At 37.2% G+C, this 19946-nt stretch overlaps 2 protein-coding genes across 2 annotated transcripts in view; one reads left to right on the top strand and one right to left on the bottom strand.

Annotated features, from left to right (window-relative positions):
- The first annotated feature begins 1779 nt into the window (after positions 1–1779).
- Positions 1780–19946, top strand: part of disp1 (dispatched homolog 1) — a 73381-nt gene continuing 55214 nt past the window's right edge. The window contains exon 1 of the mRNA XM_084092150.1: positions 1780–1919. The gene's annotated coding sequence lies outside the window, so the exon portion shown is untranslated. The remainder of the gene's footprint in view (positions 1920–19946) is intronic.
- LOC311069155 (thrombomodulin-like) lies at positions 6825–9075 on the bottom strand. Its single transcript, XM_084092153.1, has one exon. It carries the CDS (start codon positions 8955–8957, stop codon positions 7458–7460), a length of 1500 nt encoding a protein of 499 aa, XP_083948279.1. The 5' UTR covers positions 8958–9075; the 3' UTR covers positions 6825–7457.

The following is a 19946-nucleotide window of genomic DNA, read 5'->3' as shown; positions in this document are numbered from 1 at the left end:
AGAGAGAGAGAGTGAAAGAGAGTGTGTGTGTGTGTGTGTGAGAGAGAGAGAGAGTGTGTGTGTGAGAGAGTGTATATGGAGTATGCATTGCATACTTCTAGAGTGAGAGTGTGTGTGTGAGAGAGAGTGTGTGTGTGTGTGTGTGTGAGAGTGTATATGGAGTATGCATTGCATACTTCTAGAGTGTGTGTGTGAGAGAGAGAGAGTGTGTGTGTGTGTGTGTGTGTGTGTAAAAGTGTATATGGAGTATGCATTGCATACTTCCAGAGTGTGTGTGTGTGAGAGTGTATATGGAGTATGCATTGCATACTTCTAGAGTGTGAGAGTGTGTGTGAGAGAGAGAGAGTGAAAGAGTGTGTGTGTGTGTGAGAGAGAGAGAGAGAGTGTGTGTGTGTGTGTGAGAGAGAGAGAGAGAGTGTGAGTGTATATGGAGTATGCATTGCATACTTCTAGAGTGAGAGTGTGTGTGAGAGAGAGAGAGTGTGTGTGTGTGTGTGTGTGAGAGAGAGTGTATATGGAGTATGCATTGCATACTTCTAGAGTGAGAGTGTGTGTGTGTGTGTGTGTGTGAGAGAGAGAGAGAGTGTATATGTGTGTGTGTGTGTGTGAGAGAGAGAGAGAGTATATGGAGTATGCATTGCATACTTCTAGAGTGTGAGAGAGTGTATGTGTGTGTGTGTGGTGTGTGTACATGTTTTTACATGACTCTAATATGACCTAAATTGAGGAAACATACAGAATGATAAATCATACAGAATGAATTTTTGAAAATGTAAAAATGTGTGTATGTATGTGTGTGTGCATATACACACACATATACACATACCGCTCCACATCTATTTGATATATTAAATGTCATAATACACATAGTATATACATGTAGTATGAACTATGAAGCTAAAACACATATGATCAACATGAGTGAGGACCAGCCGTCAACATCATAAACACTGACGCTCGACATTCATCAGAACAGAAGATTATCTGAGTTCTTCATGCTCTCCGACACTGGATACTCTACACACATGCGTATGCTTCGTTTGAGGCAGAATACCAAACACTAGCGTTGAGTCAGTGCACTGAATATATGCATAACACTACATTCCCAGAATGCAATACAATGTTGACTCATATATACAGTATCAGACTGGCAAAAGTTAACTCAGAATTGAGTTAAAATACATAATAGTTTTATTATGGTAATAGTTTAATTATGGTAACACTTTACTTAAAGCCTTTATGTATAATGCATTATAAAAGTATTTTAATGCATTATGCCTTGTGATGCACATTATGATGCATTATATAGTCTCATGAATAACTGTAACTACAGTTATAATACTTATCTAATCATTGAACACATCTTTAGAAAGCATAATACATTAAAACACACGATAAACAACCAATTTCAGAATCTGCAAATATAATGCATTTTAACTTTGGTGACAATTATTAATGAAAAGATATAATGCACATTATGAATACCTTTATAATGCATTATACATAAGGGCTTTAAGTAAAGTGTTACCATAATGATTTCAGAGATAATAACTGGACATTAAACATGCAACATGAACGCATAGACTACTGTTTAAAAAATAGCAGGCTATACAATAAGCATATATACAGTATTCAGTAAACTAGATCGAACATGGCCTTTGTGAAATGCAGTACACAAAATGCACTGTGCATATTGCATACTAGTTCTCGAATGGTGTGTGTAGTGTGGTGGTGTGTGTGTGATTGGGACACGGCCCGAGTGTTGTGTTGTGTCCGGCTGATGTGCGCAGGTCTTGCGTGTCGTGAATGTTCTCGGGATCTGCCCCTCACTTCCTGTAGTTCCTTCCCACATTCCCACGTTCCCATCAAACCAACCAGCCAAACCAACCTGTCCCGTCGCGCATCGTGCTCGCACTGAGGTAAGAAGAATTTGGCGCGCCCGCCGCTGTTACTTTGTATCTTTTAATCCATTATGACGTGTTGTCCATTATGACGCACGCGCGTCTGTAAATCAGCGCGCGCTGCCGCGAACACTTCTGCGCAGGCACCGTGTTTTTCACTCTGTGTTAGCCTATGTTGTATTCCGCTTTTAGTGGGCGAAACATGTCTTGCGAGTGTATTGGGGAACAACTTTTCCGTTTCACCGGGTTGTTTTGATGCGTAGTTCTGAGGTGGTGTGTGTAGCGTGCGCGCTCGAGCCATGTTTGTGTGACTGCAGCTGGATGTGTATTGGTGTGTGTTAGTGATGTGAATGTATGGGATGGTTGTGTTGAGTTGTATTGTTGAAGAGGGATGCACTGCTCAGTATTGTTATGCATCTCTCTCTCACTCTCTCACTCTCTCTCTCTCTCTCACACTCACTCTCTCTCTCTCTCTCTCTCTCTCTCACACTCTCACTCTCTCTCTCTCTCTCTCTCTCTCTCTCTCTCACACTCACTCTCTCTCTCTCTCTCTCTCTCTCTCACACTCACTCTCTCTCTCTCTCTCTCTCTCTCTCACACTCTCACTCTCTCTTTCACTCTCTCTCTCTCTCTCTCTCTCTCTCTGTTTACTCTTCCCACCAGAGAAAACTTGCAGTTCACCAGACACACCCCCCCCCCCCCCCCCCCCCCCCCCCATGCTTACATGCATGTATCCCAGGTTTCACCTATATTGTCATATCTAGATAGAATATCATTGTCAAAGAGTGAACGTGTGTGTATATATATATATATATATATGTATTGAGATGAGTTCATAAAACATGATATTTATATTCTGGATTAAAAATCCAATCAAAATATTTAATTGGAAATCGCTCTTTATGAGTATGTAAAATTATTTTTTAAAAACCCTTCATTCTCTATACGAACAACTGGATAGTGTTAAAGTAATGGAAAAATCATGGAAATCTGTTGGTCAGAATATGTGAGAACTCATGTTGAACTGCTCTTCCGCAGATCTTCTCATTTGTCCTCTGACATGTTGTTGTTTGACCCAGATTGTTAATGTTTCACTGAAATGCCCTCGTCTCTTCGCTCGATGTTGAAGCGTCCACTCAGGGAGATATATATATATATAGTGTCCTGGAATGACTTCAGGAGCTGCTTGAGTTCAGCTCATCTTTGCTTGCTGTATCCGTGCACATGGTTGGCAGATTAATTTCCTCCATTGTTTGCTGTAATTCTTCATCAGCGATTCCAGGACAGAGAAAAATGAGAATAAGTGGCCGAGAGGGTATAGACGCCATGTTTCCCAAGGCTTTTCCTCTGAAAACATGGAAATGTTTATATCCCTGTGCATGTCATTAGAGTTCGCCATAGGCTGCCAGACGTGCTCGGGACGAAAAAAATAGCAATGAAATGGGAATTTAATTGAAGTTGACAAAATGATTTTTTCCCTCAAGCCAAGATTTTGTAAGTGTAGCCAAAACAGAAAGAGAGAAAAAATATCCTGATGTTCAGTTCCCCTTTATTTAAAATACTTCATGTGTGCAGAACAAGCCATCATGGACTGTAAGAGTACAGGAACTATTGCAATATTTACAGACTTGCAGCTGTTTGTAATGAACAAATCAAACAAAAGTAATTGAAATGGCTCAACACAACAATGTTTCAAGTGGTTTCCCCAAAATCAACTGAAAATGCAACTTTTAATGTCTTCTGCAGTTTCAAAATTATTCACCCCCCTGAATAGAATCCCTCACATCAGCACAACTCTGCAAAACAGGTGTTGTCTCGCTAATCAAGGGCTTCATTAGTTGCACCAGGTGTGCTTGAGCTAGAACACATGAAATATCTGAACTGGGAAGGTTTGTTGAGTGTCACGTTTGACTGCATGTTAGAAAGATGCCGAAAGAATTGTTCAAAAAGTTAAGAGAAGATCTCATCGCCCTTCACAAACGAGGAACAATATACAAAAAGATAGTGACGGCACTAAATGTTCCTAGAGACACCGTTGGAAACATTGTTCTCAAGGTCAAAGTTAAAGCTGGTGTCTGGTTTTACATCTCATTTGCAGCAGGTCAGAACAGCAAAAGGGTTTTTACTCGGTACTAAAGATGCTTGCCATGAAGGGGCTGAATAATTTTGAGACAGCAGAGGTCAATAAAAGTTGCATTTTCTGTTGAATTTGTGAAACCACTTGAAACATTTGTTCTGTTGAGCTATTTCAATTACTTTAGTTTGATTTGTTCATTGCAAACAGCTGAAAGTCTGTAAATTTAGCCAATAAACCTGATTTGCAATGGGGGTTGAATAATTTAAATTACAACTGTACATAAATATAATATATATATATATATATATATATACACACACACACATATATTATACAAACAAAAACATGCAATTAATCTGATGTTATGGATTTGAAGTTTTCCATTGCAATATAATCACAGTATTATTGACATTTATTGTATGAAACATTTAAGTTAAATGACATTTATCTCCCAATTTTTGCTTATTCTAATTATACATTTATATATATATATATATATCACAAAACATATGCAAAACATGTGAGAAATACAGTTTGTGTGGAAAATGCCCAGTTAATGCTTAGTTAATGCAATGGAAAAAAAAACTCCTAATGGTTTTACAAAAGACTTCTGTATGAAAAAGCATTAAATATAATTTCTTGTTTTGTGATTAACAAAACAAGATTGCATTAACTAAGCATTAACTGGGCATCACAAAACAAGAAATTATATTTAATGCTTTTTCATACAGAAGTCTTTTGTAAAACCATTAGGAGTTTTTTTTTTTCATTGCATTAACTAAGCATTAACTGGGCATTTTCCACACAAACTGTATTGCTCACATATTTTGCATATGTTTTGTGATGAGGACATGTTTTCAGTGAGAGCGCTCATCCACAAGAGGGTGCCAGTTTACTAATGTGCCATTGCGAGTCAGTATACTCTAGTGACCCGGAGTAAAAGGTAAAGTTAGTCACCATTGAGGCTGAATGTGAAATATTGCCTGACGGACCAAATATACGAGCCTCAAATGTGTTTTTGCTGTGTTCAGTCTTTACCCTGGATGACAGTAAACACTGGCAAACAACACAAAGACCTTGAAATCTTATATCCAGACTCATCCCTGCTGATTTGTCACTTGCGTCCCTTTTTATTGGCAGGATTCTGGCGATGACTGGTGGGATTTTTCTTTCCGCTTGCACAGTATGTGTCCCCTCGAACGGGACCTTCCAAAAGGGATAAAAACCAATCAGGAAAACAGATGTTGTTCTGTTAACTCTAGGCTTTCATGATAAGAGGCTGTAAAAGTGATCTGGGACAGAAACAAGTCCAAAGACACATACTTCTCTTCTTCTGGATGGCTTGTTGTGCGTCTCCCTACAATCCTGTAGTTTAACTCACGCTCTGAGTTTCCTTTTGATGCTCGCATGTAGCGATAGCTTCATTAGTCTTGTTGTCTGCTAGATTTTTTTATTTTTATTTTAGCCTTTGCTAGGTTTTCACGCTTGAATGTTCAAATTTTCCCCATATTCTCCATTGTTGCAGCTCCTCTCTTCCCAGTCTGTCAGTAACGCTCTGTTTAGTTCCTGTCTCTATGAAGCCCCTCCTTCTGAAAAGCACACTGTGCTCTGATTGGTCGGCTGGATCAGTGTGTTGTGATTGGTTGAGCGCTTCGAGTGTGTTTGGGAAATGTCCCGTCCCTTACCATAACCGCCAGTTTAACACACTACTAACTAACTCAACCAGGCCCCGCCCCTTTATTCTGCGTATTAATTATTAAAATGAGGAATATTGTGACGTTTTCGTTCCCGGAGGGGGGGGGGGTCGATATGCACTTATGCACATATGCACTACACAAAGTGCATATCGACTGTCACTAAAAATCAGTGGTAAAACGTGAGGAAATGCTAGATTTTTTTTATAGCAGGCAAAGTTAAAGTCTAATGAAATACACCGACACCTTATTTTTGTCCTTTCAAAAGTAACTAAATGCCCTGCTACATATATTAGCCTACAGTAATCATAATTGTATTTAAAACATATTAATGTACACGTATAATTATGTCATTATAAAATATATATTTGTTTATACGCAACCTGCATTGGTGAACAAGGCCGAAGTCCACCATTCTCCAGTTCTGAATGCTTTCTACACACACAGTTTAGATGTGTCCGTGGTTGATGGCCAACCAACCACCCGCAGCCGTAGCCCTGGCAGCATCGCGGGGAAAGATATGCAACGCACTGGAACTTTTGCACCACGAAAACAAACTTGCGTCCCATGATTGCCTCTCTCATCTACTACGCGATATCACAGTTTGACATGTCTGTCATTGGGAAGATCCACGTGGTGTCATGAATAATTAAGAGTAGTGTCTTCTCATTGAATAAGAAAACTCAGTCTCATGAATAATTATGAGACACCGATGAGTCATCAAAGTACTATAGTGCTGTGACGTGGACACGATGAAAGTTTTAAACCTGGAAGACGAAAATAGCGGAAAAAAACTCAAATTTAACCATTTTCCCCATACTATTAAATCGAACAGATGCTAACATTGTCTTCAATGATGTTCAACACACATTCCTCTGTTAAAATCTCAGAAAATTTGGTTTAGGGTTTCATGACCCTCCAAATGAGCAATGTACGAGTATGAAGTAACTTGTTCCTTACTGCCCACTAGAGAGCGATATTAACCAACATCACAATAGGAAAACCAGCAGAATCCGCTGTAGGAGGGCAATAACACTGGCCTACACTGGCGCATGTCTTTTCAATCTATCAGCATATTTGGACAGAGATGTTGACGAAGCAAGAGAGAACGAAACCAGGTTGTGTAAATGAAAATTGCTACACGTTATATTAAAATATAGTATTTATTCTCTTTAAACACCACCATTTAGGAATACTGACATTAATGAGTTATTCAAACTTGTGCAAAGTTAAGTTTTTCTGACACTCTATGGGTAACATGAGGGAAGATGCCCCCCTTAAGAACAATGTGCATTTATTGTAACATATTTAGATATAAGTTTAGCATAATGACATCAGCCAATGTGCTATTATAGGAAATAAATAAAACATTTGCTAATTTAGTTATTACATTTAAAAATAATAATAACAACATGCCACTTCTATGCCAATTCTCAGTGGCGCATCTTACCCCAAGGGTCTAATTTCATCTTTTTACTTTAAAATATAAACTATAACTTTTACTCCACAAATCTTAAAACAATAATGTGTCTGCAAATCCATCATTAACAAACAGAAACACAAACAACTTTGACATTCAACATAATAGCCTAAAGTGTCACAGATCGCTATTTTCCAGAGATACAAAATTAGATAAATTAACATCAAAACTCTTTCGACTGACAAAATTGGGGGGATCTTACCCCTAATTACCCTATATTAGTTTATATCTAAAATTAAATATATTTACTATAATATAGCCTATATAGGCTACTATTTACATCTCAGTTCGCGTGACGTCCGACTTTAAGTGTCTCTTTTTAAATACCTATTTGGGAATGACAGTTTTGTGCTGTTTTTGTCAATGATCACCTGTTGAAAGTCATAGATTTCATCTTGGCCTTTGTGCACTTCATATTTGTGCGTTTGACAAAAAAGTCTCAATGTGAAGTGAGCGAGGCTGACCAGTAAGAGAATACAAGTTACAATGCAAACCATTATTGCCAAAAGACTGCCCGATGAGATTGACAGTGGCTTGTCGGTTGGGGGTCTAGTCGTAGATAGGCCTATAGAAACATCAACAGGTGTTGAGCTTCCTGAACCATCAATGTCTTCTCTCACACATTTGACCTGGTCCAAAAGCAAGTATCCTTCATTGCAGGAACAAACATACCCTCCAGGTGTATTTTTACAATAATGGTCACAATCATGATAATCACTTAAGCATTCATCAAAGTCAACGCAATTTTTTTCATCTTCAAGTAGGAAACCATCAGGGCAGTCGCACTGGGCGTTGCTGTTGAGGTCACAATCAGGTGGGCACTCGTAATCTGTACAGTGCAATATACATCTGTCCATGTCCTTCGTCGACTGTATGAATCCATCATAGCATGAACATTGATAACTACCTTCAGTGTTGGTGCATTCGTGATCGCATGGTTCAGACTCGCATTCGTCTTCATCAACGCAAATGCCACTTTCTTTGCGAAAGCCGGGCTTGCAATCTTCGGGAGACATTGCATGTACAGCTTTAAACACCGGCTCGCATTCCCCGAGCGCACAAGCGTCCTGTTTGCTGCATGTGACTCGGTTACTGTCGAGTTTAAATCCAGGCTGACAGATGCATGTGATGTTAGGAAAGCTCCCATCGCATTTATAATCACATCCACCACCAAAAAACTCACAACTCCAAGGTGCTTGAAGCCACTCGCCTTCTACACAAACGTGTTTCGTTCTCAGCGGCTGTAATGTCACTTTTGTGCCTGGAGGAATTTCTTGGAGGAGTTCGCTTGCATTAAATCCAAAAGGTGTTTCATATACGACTGCTGAACCGTTGCTCAGTGGCTGACAATAATTGAGGTTTTCATATTCGCACAAATAACCATCGATTATGTCATCGCAAGGTCTTTCGGCCCATTTCTGAACTTTTTGTGACACTGAAGCACATAGTGGAGAACAAACCGCTCGGTCGCTTTCCCAGTTGATGTAGTGGCTTGCGTTGTCTCCAGTGACCCATTTGTATCCCTTTAACCCATCGTTTGCATGTGAACACTGATATCTCAGCCCAAGCCAAAAGTTTCCAGAAGTGCCATTTAACAATTTAGCAAGAATATTGGCCGATTTTCTGTGGCGTACGGTCATCAAATGTCCTCCTCTCTCCTGACAGACTCGCTGCGCCGAATCAAAACTCAAACTGTTGGTTTGGATGGCGAAGCATTTTCCCTCCACACAATGACCGTCACTGATTTTCCCCCCGTGAACATTCAGAACAACGAGCGCCAGCGCCATTCCTATGATCTCTCTCATCTCTGCGGAATCGTACCGATATTCACCAAGTTATATATGGAGAAGTGTTCGTGCTGATAGAGGTGTGTTGTGCCGCATTTATAATGTCTCCAAAAATTAAAGAGTCATGAAACCTCCCTCTTTCAGCTCAAGTCTAGCTCACAATCTTTTTGAAAAATGCAACTTAAATGAGCGTGGATGGCTGTGATAAGGGAGGGGAGTGGGTGTGGCATGGCATGGCATGGCACGGGAGGGTGGAGGGTCGGAGATAGAAAAGTCCTCGGGACTTGGTACCGTATCACTTGCAAGACGCAACCTGCATTGGTGAACACGGCCGAAGTCCACCATTCTCCAGTTCTCGAAGCTCTCTCGAGAAAAATGCTTGCTACACACACACAGTTTAGATGTGTCCGTGGTTGATGGCTGTCATGAGAGGACACACAATGTTATTTAACAACTATGTCTTTATTCAGCGGACTGCCTCAACTACACACTTTGTGCACTTTGAACTTCCTTCACTGAACCCCCCCCCCCCCCCCCCCCCCACTCCCCTTTTACCAAGCTTCACCTACATCCGTCGGTGGGGTCCAATAAGCCCATACACAATAAGGCTGATTCCACACATCTCCCCCCTTTTGAAAAAGAATCTTTTCATTAACACGTAACAAAATAAAATGCAACACAATGAAACTACCTCACTATGGTTGTTTGTTTTTCTTATACTAATTAAAGACATTAAAGAACAATATCATATAGCATTCATTGTCTCATTTTCATCGTTATCTATCTTCTTCTTCCCTATTTTGTTTTTAAAAGTTCAATTAGAGAGCTCTGTAATTGTAATTGTTACTAGTAAAAATGCTTACAATTTAAGCTAAAACGGCTTGCCATACTCAGTCTCATGAATAATTATGAGACACCGATGAGTCATCAAAGTACTATAGTGTTCTGTGGACACGATGAAGATTTTAAACCCGGAAGACAAAAATAGCGGAAAAAAACTCAAATTTAACCATTTTCCCCATACTATTAAATCAAACAGATGCTAACATTGTCTTCAATGATGTTCAACACACACTCCTCTGTTAAAATCTCAGAAAATTTGGTTTAGGGTTTCATGACCCTTTAAATGAATGACTTCCACATTCTAACAGCTGGATGTTTATTTGAGTTCAAAAGTGGTGTTAAAAATGCATCAAATGCACCAATTTTGATTACAGTTACTTTAAGAAAATGTGCAAAAGTCACTGCCACGATTCTAGGTTGTTGTGTGCGAGTGCCGGGTGTTGTGGATGGTTGTTAGGGTGTTGCTAGGTGGGTTAATACTCTCAAGACATATTTGATAAGTTGCATAATTTAATCAAATCATTGGCAGAGCAAATGAAAGTGCGCAGAGATGCTTATTGATCAATCATGTCGCTTTATGCTTGACATTTGAAACTGTGAATAAAAATGTTGACTTGTTTATTAAATTTTCACTTGGCCTGTTTGGATTATAAATGACAGAATTGATGAATCAACCATACAATAGTTCAGTTTGACACTCTCTTCTAGTTCTGGGATGATATTAATCTGTGAGTTGATGGAGGCCAGACTCGGGTCGCTGGATTTGACCCTGATGATGTCGTTTGACCTTTGCTTGTAGAAGCTGCTCGCCGCACCGGATTGTGTTACGAATGAAACCCAAACACTGGCAAATAAATGGCAAGAGAACGAGAGGAAATTAGTCATTAGCCGGAGTTTTCTTGCGGAGGCTGCGACCGAGGGTTCGCTTTCAGGGTCAGATGTGATGCTTCGATTAAACCCTGCAGAAATCAGCTCAGATTTACTGCAATTATTGAATTATACCTGTCATAATAACATTCACATAGGGTCAATCACTGAATATCACAAAGATTCAATCAGACAAAGGCTACTGTACCAAATATTAACATTGATTTTCTCAGGTGTTCAAATACTTATTTGCAGCTGTATCATACAAATAAATAGTTAAAAAATCATACATTGTGATTTCTGGATTTTTCTTTTTAGATTATGTCTCTCACAGTGGACATGCACCTACGATGACAATTTCAGACCCCTCCATGATTTCCAAGTGGGAGAACTTGCAAAATAGCAGGGTGTTCAAATACTTATTTTCCTCACTGTAGGTATATTTATATATATTCTGCATTTTCTGCAATACAGTAAAAATTGTGAAATATTATTACAATTTAAAATAACTGTTTTCTATGTGAATATATAGTAAAGTGTAATTTATTCCTGTGATCAAAGCTGAATTTTCAGCATCATTACTCCAGTCTTCAGTGTCACATGATCCTTCAGAAATCACTCTAATATGATGATTTGATGCTCAAGAAACATTTATGATTATTATCAATGTTGAAAACAGTTCATATTTCTGTGTAAACTTTGACATTTAATTTTTCAGGAATCTTTGATCAATGGAAAGTTCATAAGAACAACATTTATTTGAAATATAAATATTTTGTGACATTATAAATGTCACTTTTGGGCAATTTAATGCATCCTTGCTGAATAGAAGTATTAATATCTTTTGAAAGAAGAGCCGTAATCTATAGCTGATGATCAGTTCAGTTTTCTCTGTCGCATATCATGGTATGGATATTGGATATCCATCATTTTACAGTCCTGTAATTGGAACCAGTGCTTCCTCCAAACGTGGGCCTTTAGATGGAGAAATGGATCGCGTTCAGAAGTTATACGTGACCCTGGATCACAAAACCAGTCACATGTCGCATGGATATATCTGTGGCAATAGCCAACAATACATTGTACGGGTCAAAATTATCGATTTTTCTTTTATGCCAAAAATCATTAGGATATTAAGTAAAGATCATGTTCCATGAAGATATTTTGTAAATTTCCTACTGTAAATATATAAAACATTTATTTTTGTGAGTGAATGCTGCACAGTCGTGAACATAAATGAACAACTTTAAAGGAGATTTTCTCAATGTTTCGATTTTTTTGCACCCTCAGATTTCCAAATATTGTCCTATCCTAACAAACCATACATCAATGGAAAGCTTATTTATTCAACTTTCATATGATGTATAAATCTCAATTTCATAAAATCGCCCCATGTGACTGGTTTTGTGGTCCAGGGTCACACATGTGAGATATTACAGGTTTTGCTCAGGTTTGTCTGTGGGCCGTCAGATTGCTCTCTCTCAGCGTCACTGCGGGTGTGTTTGATATGATGGGGGTTGTTGAGGAGAAACAGGTGTTGTGTATTAGTTCCACTTTTTTATTTCCCCCCCAAAATGTCACTATGCTGGATAGAGTTGTCAGAGCGCATTATTGTGGAGTACAGCTGGAGGTTTTTGTTTGACTATTGCCACAAAATATTTTCTTTCGGTGTGTAAAGGAAAATGTGGGAAATGTCCTCCAGGTGGACTTACCTCAGGAGTGAAAGACTCCGGCTGGTCTTCATTTCTGACGCTTTGTTTTACTGGTTTTCCACATTATAGAAGTAAACGGGTCGCAAATGCCTTTTGTTATTGACTTTACAATGTTTATTATTATTTATATATATATACATTTATAGCTTTTATTCATATTTTGAATGTTTTATATAGCGATCTTATGTTTTTATTTTAATTTGTTAAAGTTTTAGAATTTTATGTGCTTTTGTCATTTTTATTACTTTTGTATATATCTTTTTATAAATTATTATTAAACTTTTTCATTAAAATATTGTATTTTTAAAATATTTTTTATGTCAATATTACTATTTAGCTTTATTTCATTTTAGTTTTAGTTCAGTTTGTTTTTATTAATTTAATACATTTTTCTGGTTTCATTTTAATTTTAGTTTAGTCATTTTGCCATGTGCTTTTTACATTTTTTTTTAATTAAATTAGTATATTTTTAATAAATAGTATTATTAATTAACACAATTTATTACAAGTAAAGTTTGGTTTATTTATTTTTAATTTATTTATTTAGCTTTATTTCAGTTTTAGTTTTCCATTTAATAATTTTTCTTTTTTTCGTTAGAATTTTAGTTCAGATTTAGTCATTTTGGTTTGTGCTTTTGTGATTTTAATTAAATTATAAAAATGTTAAATAAATCATTTATTTTTTAAATTTATTGTTTTTATTATTACTTAAATCATTTTATTAAAAATATTTTTTGTAATTTAATAAAGTTTTTTTAAATGTATTTATTTCAAATTATTATTATTTTTTATGAAAAATTATGATTTTTTTTATTTTTCATCTTATATTTATATATTATTTTATTTCAGCTTTATTTCAATCACCATTTACATTTTTTTTTTTATTAATTAAAGATTATAAATAAATATTCTGCTTTTGTTGATAATTTGTTGATATATTCAATGGCCTTTTTGCATGGATCAGATTAAACCTGCTGCAGACTAAATGTGGCATGAGATGCAAATGCAGAAACATTACATCAGACCCTTTCTCAAAACTGATCGCTCTGTGACTCTGTGACCCTCTGCCCCGAAATCCAGTTCCCTTGCACAACCTGTTCGCATTTATCATGTTTTCAGCTGATGCCTTGAAGACGGATGGCTCTGCTCAAGGACTCGCTGCAGCGTCCAAAAGTCTGCACTCCTAATTCAATGAGATAAATTGGAAAAATGTGCAAATGCAAGTCATATTTACTAGCCAGCGTCGGGAGTGCCTTTCGTAGGCCGTCTCCGAGCGCAGTAAATCTGGCCAGAGTTTCAGAAGGGCTTGAGAGATCATTAGCCTGACACTAACCAGAGGAAAGATCTGGGACGACGGCCTTCTCTGGACGAGCACCAAACATCCCGTCTGAAGGTTACGTTCAGTTTAAGCCAGGTTTCTAATCGCCATGGTTTGTTGGTCTGCACTGAAATAAGTTTGCTCAGGCAAGCTTCTGTTGCACATATTTAGGACAGAAATATACTCTTATTAGAGCTGCACGATTATGGATTATGTTACAAAATAACATGTAATTTATTAGAGGTTCTGACTACATGTTAATCGCTGTAGTCTATTTAAAATGTTTAATGAATCTGAATGAATTATTTTAGAAAATCGGGTTGAGTGAATAATTCAACGACTCACTCATAAAGACTTGTTTCATTACTGGATGAATCTGCGTTTTTGAACGAATCTCTTGAATGAATGATTCAGTGATAAACACATTTTTAACAGTCACTTGTCGCCACCTACTGGTGTAACGATGCAATGACGCAATCTATATTTGAAATTACTTTCAAGAAGGTGATTTACTCTATTTTGATCACTCAGTGTTTATATCCGAACTATAAACTTTTATCTCAGTATTCTGTGATAATATGAATATTTGTAACAGAAATAATGATATTGTGAAGTTGAAAAGTCTGTTTGTGAAGCCGTTTCACACTTATACATGACAACCGCTCTCTCTGGATCAGAACACAGATCTGAATGTTCACTGTGATCAGACTTGTAAGGACTTTTGTGTCCTTAAATGCTCGTTTTTGGGGTCCACAGCTTATAAAAAGCTTATTTCTGGGGGGTTTTAGCTTGTTTTCTGTACACCTTGTCATTATAGCAGCTTTTAGACATGGTTTTGTTTTTGGTTATAAGTCATAAATGACTAAGAGGCAGCTTCTCGCAATGCAAAGTCAATGGAGACGGTTGGATAGTTTGTCTCAAGCAGAATCAATGAACGAACTCCCATTGGTCCGTGGCGATGATGTAATAGGTGGGCGTGGCTCTGAGGCTCCGCCTTCTTTCATGTGTAAATCTACTCTGGTTCATTTCTTCTGTTGAGTCCGTCGAGATCAAACGTCGTGACTAAAAACAGCTGCTTTATGGTAGAAAATTAAGTTGTAATTGTTATTGAACTTTTTCTTCCAAGTTTAACTGTAAAGCTGCTTGATTTAAAGCAATCTATTGTATAAAGTGCTATAAATAGAGCGCTGAATTGCAGAACTGTAGCGAACATATCCATATCACTATGATCAGATGCTTTCTGAACTGCTGTTTTCTCACCGCTGTCATTTTTGTTGTTTATTTTGTTATTGAGAGGAAAGCACAGCTCATATTTACATATTCATAAACGTCTGGATGCCAGCATCACATATTATAACCTCTATTTACCCCTGAGCAAAGAATGAAAAAGAACTTGGCCGTGAGCAAACAGCCTGTTTTCTTGAGGAGATGTGGACATACAGTTAGCAGAACAGTGTTAGCAGAAGCTTGTCAGAGTGAATTGGTTCTGTAGTTCTCCGTACGATCTTTAACTTTGCTTCAGTTGAGCTACAAAAACATCCATTAGGATTCTGGCTTTTGATTGTGGGAAAAAAGGGAAAGGATATTTGAAAGATGAATGTGCTTCTTGATGCAAGAGGGAGTTGAGATTGAACAGAGCTGTTGTGGAGTTTTACTTGCAGAAATGTTTTGTAAGTAAGGTTTGAGACTAAAGCGTTTTTATGACTTGGAAGTTTCACCATTTCAATTAAACTGAGTGGTTTGTTTAATTTCTGAATCGCATCTTTGTGTTCTTCAATGCTCCTTCATGACCTGATATCCTTTCATTTCTCCAGACTTTAGTACATCAAGTACTTTTCCTGACACACTCTCTTGATTAAGTCCTGAAATGTGCTTATTTTTTGTCTGAAAATTAATTCATTAACGATTTTAAAGTGTTAATGATTCTACAATTGGCTTAATTTTCTAAAACAAAATGTTATTCATTTTATGTATTTATTTTCAATTATTTTTTTTTCTAAAATAGACTTTATATTCTATAAGTATTTATAATTATTTATTTATTTTTAAATTATGAATGGTCCTGAAGTAATATATATATATATATATATATATATATATATATATATATATATATATATACAGAAATTAACTTTTTAAAGTAGTAATAATCCTAAAGCTTTTTTTTAATAACTTTTTTCAATTAATTAATTTATTTTAAATAAATCTTTATTTTCTTTCAGAAAAAAATATTATATTACATTATCTATGTATTTATTTATTTATTTATTTTAAATGACTAATTTTCCTAAAATTGGCTTCATATTTTATAAGTATGTATTTTATTATTTATTTATATTAAATTATGAATGGTCCTGATGTAGGCTTCATTTTCTGTCTGAAAATAAATAAATAAATAAAGTATTAATGATCCTAAAATTGGCTTCATTTTCTATAACAAAATGTTATTGATTTATTCATTTTATTTATTTAAAATATTAATAAAATAGACTTAATGTTCTATAAGTATTTATTATGTATTTATTTATTTTAGATTATTTATGGTCTTGAGTCTGATATAGGCTTCATTTTCTATCCAAAAATGTATTAATTTATTTATTTAAAGTATTAATGATCCTAAAATTGGCATCATTTTCTATAAGAAATTATTTCTTATAAAATAATTAAAATAAATAATGTTTCTAAAATAGGCTTCATGTTCTAAAAATATCTATATATGTATTTTAAATAATTAGTGATACTAAAATAGGCTTCATTTTCTATATGAAAATGTTATTTATTAATTTATTTATTTTAAATGATGTCTTTTAGTATGTATTTTCTATCAGAATCTTTTTCATATTACATTATCTATAAATGTATGCGTTTATTTATTGATTTACAATGAGTAATGTTCCTAAAATTGCCTTCATGTTCTATAAGTATTTATTTATAAATGTAGGCTATGTATTTATTATTTCATTTAAAATGAGTAATGTTCCTAAAATAGAGTTCATGTTCTATAAGTATTCGTTCGTTCGTTCGTTCGTTCTGTCAAAAGCACTTCAGACACGTTCTTAAAAAAGCACAGGCTGGATTAAATCCATGAAATGGTGACGGTGACAGTGTGTATTCTCCTCTACAGAAGAAGCTTTGGATCCAGCGAGCTCTTTGTGTATTCCTCCAGCGCTCGGATGCGCTCATGTTTGGCAGGAGGAGCCGACACTGATCTCACTGAAAGCTGAATCACTCTGTCCATACGCTTCTCCGCTCTCTGCTCCGTAAACGCAAGCCAGACTGAACTATTTAAAGGGCAAAAGATCAGGATCGATCCAAGCGTGGGATGTGGGAAAGAAAAGCATCTTTTGTTCAGATTGTGTTGCATCCACAAAAATACATTTTCCTCGGAGCCGGACTGGAAGTGAAACGATATGCGAGTCTGTTTTGTCCATGCTTTAGTGAAGCACAGTCTGGTCTTTAATGAAGACATTGCTTAACCTCTTACCGGACCAAATGTGCTGGTGTTTTCTTCTTCACTACATCAAATCATCTCAGCAGTAACTTGTAGAAATATATTTTTCTCAGGTTTAATTCATGCAACAGAACCTGAAACGTCTCTTAGAGCTTCACCTTGAATTCCAGAAAGAGAGCAGCTTTGTTTTTCGAGACCAAACAACTTCCTCTTCCTCTTCCCCCTAAAAAAGCCAATTATCCGAGCAACTGTTCCTAATGAAGGGAATTTATGAAGTGAATCCGCTCCGATGTGAATAAAGCCTGTTTGGTCACCCACTTCCCAAGTGTTCCGACACATTTTCCCACTTCCATTTTTTTCCGCTCTCCTCATCGTTGTTGTTCTACATGTGATGCGTGACGCTTGCAGAAACACAACGGTGTCTTTTCTCATGTTTTCCGCATCATTACTCCAGTCTTCAGCATCACATGATCCGTCAGAAATCATTCTAATATGATGATTTGATGCTCAAGAAACATTTCTGATTATTATAACTAGGGATGCACGATATATCGGCCACTATATCGGTATCGGCGGATATATATTCATTTTTAATGTTATCGTTATCGGCCCTGTAATAAAATTTAGCCGATATCAGAGAATGTCTAATAAGGGGAGAAGTTCCACTTCCGGCTTCTGAACTGGTTGCAGTTCCACTCTGTCTCCACATGAGGGCGCTCACAGGACGAGTGCAGTTCCACTCTGTCTCCACATGAGGGCGCTCACAGGACGAGTGCAGTTCCACTCTGGCTCCACATGAGGGCGCTCACAGGACGAGTGCAGTTCCACTCTGGCTCCACATGAGGGCGCTCACAGGACGAGTGCAGTTCCACTCTGTCTCCACATGAGGGCGCTCACAGGACGAGTGCAGTTCCACTCTGGCTCCACATGAGGGCGCTCACAGGACGAGTGCAGAATGAATGGAGGTCTATGGCGCTATACCCCTCAAAATCCACTGTTCTCAGGATATAATATTTTGTCTAGTAATTTGAATGTTGTATTCGAAAGGAGATGCAAAGAAATTACACATTGCTGGTGTTAGATTTTTTAGAGTCACTTATTTGCTTTAAAAAGTCTTTTAAAATGTCAACCTGTAAGAAATCAAAAGGACTTAAGTACTCGTTCATTCAACTTTCGACCTATAACCCATGTTGAACTTGCAAAACCTACAATCAAATCTGAGATTTCTCAACGGCAATCGGGTGAAAGAGAGTAATTTAGCCGTCTAGCCCCATAGACTCCCATTCATTCTGCACTCATGGGCGATCGCCCCCAGTGGAGCTCTGGTGGAAAAATTCGGTACAATAGGACTTAATAGGGAGTGGGCAGGCTCTCCGTAGACGGGCTCTGCTGATATATTAAAGCTGATAAATAATCATGGCTGGACTGGCCATCGGGCATATCGGGCATTTTCCTGGTGGGCTGACGTGCTTTTTGGGCCGATACATCTCATACTCATACATAATTTTTATTATTATTATTTTATTTTTTAACGGCCCATAAAATTTGTACATCGGCGGCCCATTCGTTTTGTTTTGTTTTGCTTAATTGGCGGCGCTGGGTTTGTGCCGGTGTAATGCATTGGTCCAAAAAAGTCAGTGTTAGTTTTTTTTTCTTTCTGACAGACCAGCCCATGAAACGCGTAGATCAGCGGCCCATTGGTTCTTTTCTTGATTGACACTGGGCTGGCCCAATCACAACTTTAAACGAGTGAGCGAGCGTGCAGCAGTGTCAGTGTGTATCTGTCAAAATAGTCAGCGAGATGGAGAAGAAACGCAAGGAATGTGCAGAGAAATAGCATGAAAAAATAGAACCAGGCCCTTAAAGCAGACGCTTTATGTGTCAAAATATATGTTTTCTGACCTTCATCAGCTCCTTCATCAGCTCCTTCATCAGCTCCAGCGGCAGATGATGATAGTGATGAGGATCAGGAGAGAGTGAGAGAGTGTAGAGTCTGCGGTAAGCAGAACTACTTTCAAAACACTTCGGCCATGTCATGAGTGTAGGAACCCATAACCCAGTTACAGATTATTTCCACATCTGCATAGTTGACGATTACCGCAATTCACTAGAAATCTAATGAGAGGCGTTTGTAAACCATGTTTTCCGCCAAAATAAAAGCTTGATGCAGCTTGCAGCAAAATAAAAGATCATGTGATTATCTCTTTCAAGTATAGAAATTGGTACAAAACTAATTATGAAAGTTTCCTTGATTTTTTTTTTAGTGCATTTGTTTTACAAAATATGGCTATTACTGTCATTGGATTAATATTATAACTATCATTATGTAGTAGGTGTAATGTAAATAGACACTGTAACTAAAAGAGGTTTGAATTTTTCTTTGTTTAATTTGCACACTGAATATGGGTTGGAGCTTTTAATTTTGAACTCTCAAAGTGCACCAGATTGATGAATTTAACATTAAAATGCACAAAATTTTCTCACGGGGGGGCATGCCCCCGAACACCCCTAGAAGGACCGAGGTCCACCCACCACAGATTTACCAAAGATCCTGTAAGAAACACTGGTATTGCTGTGCCAATGCAGATTATAGCTTGTTTTAGGATTCACCACTGTGGAGTATAGTTCAACTGTATTAATAAATGTCAAATTTTTACTTATTTCATCTGTTAACTCTCACTTGTTCCTATACTCACTCATTACATGGCATTAGTGGTTTTAATGAAATAGGAGTTGGAATGCATATATTTAAGGGCGTGCAAAGATGGGTGGTGTTTATGATCATATAGTGGGCCGGTCTTGGCCAAAATGCCCGT

Source organism: Abramis brama, assembly GCF_963993115.1.
Source record: "Abramis brama genome assembly, chromosome: 18".
Classification (NCBI taxonomy): Eukaryota; Metazoa; Chordata; class Actinopteri; order Cypriniformes; family Leuciscidae; genus Abramis; species Abramis brama.
Note: the sequence above shows the minus strand (reverse complement) of the source record. Positions and strands in the feature narration are given on the sequence as shown.

Coding starts and splice junctions, on each gene's coding strand:
- LOC311069155 (XM_084092153.1), bottom strand. CDS start 8,957: ATGAGAGAGATCATAGGAATGGCGCTGGCGCTCGTTGTTCTGAATGTT.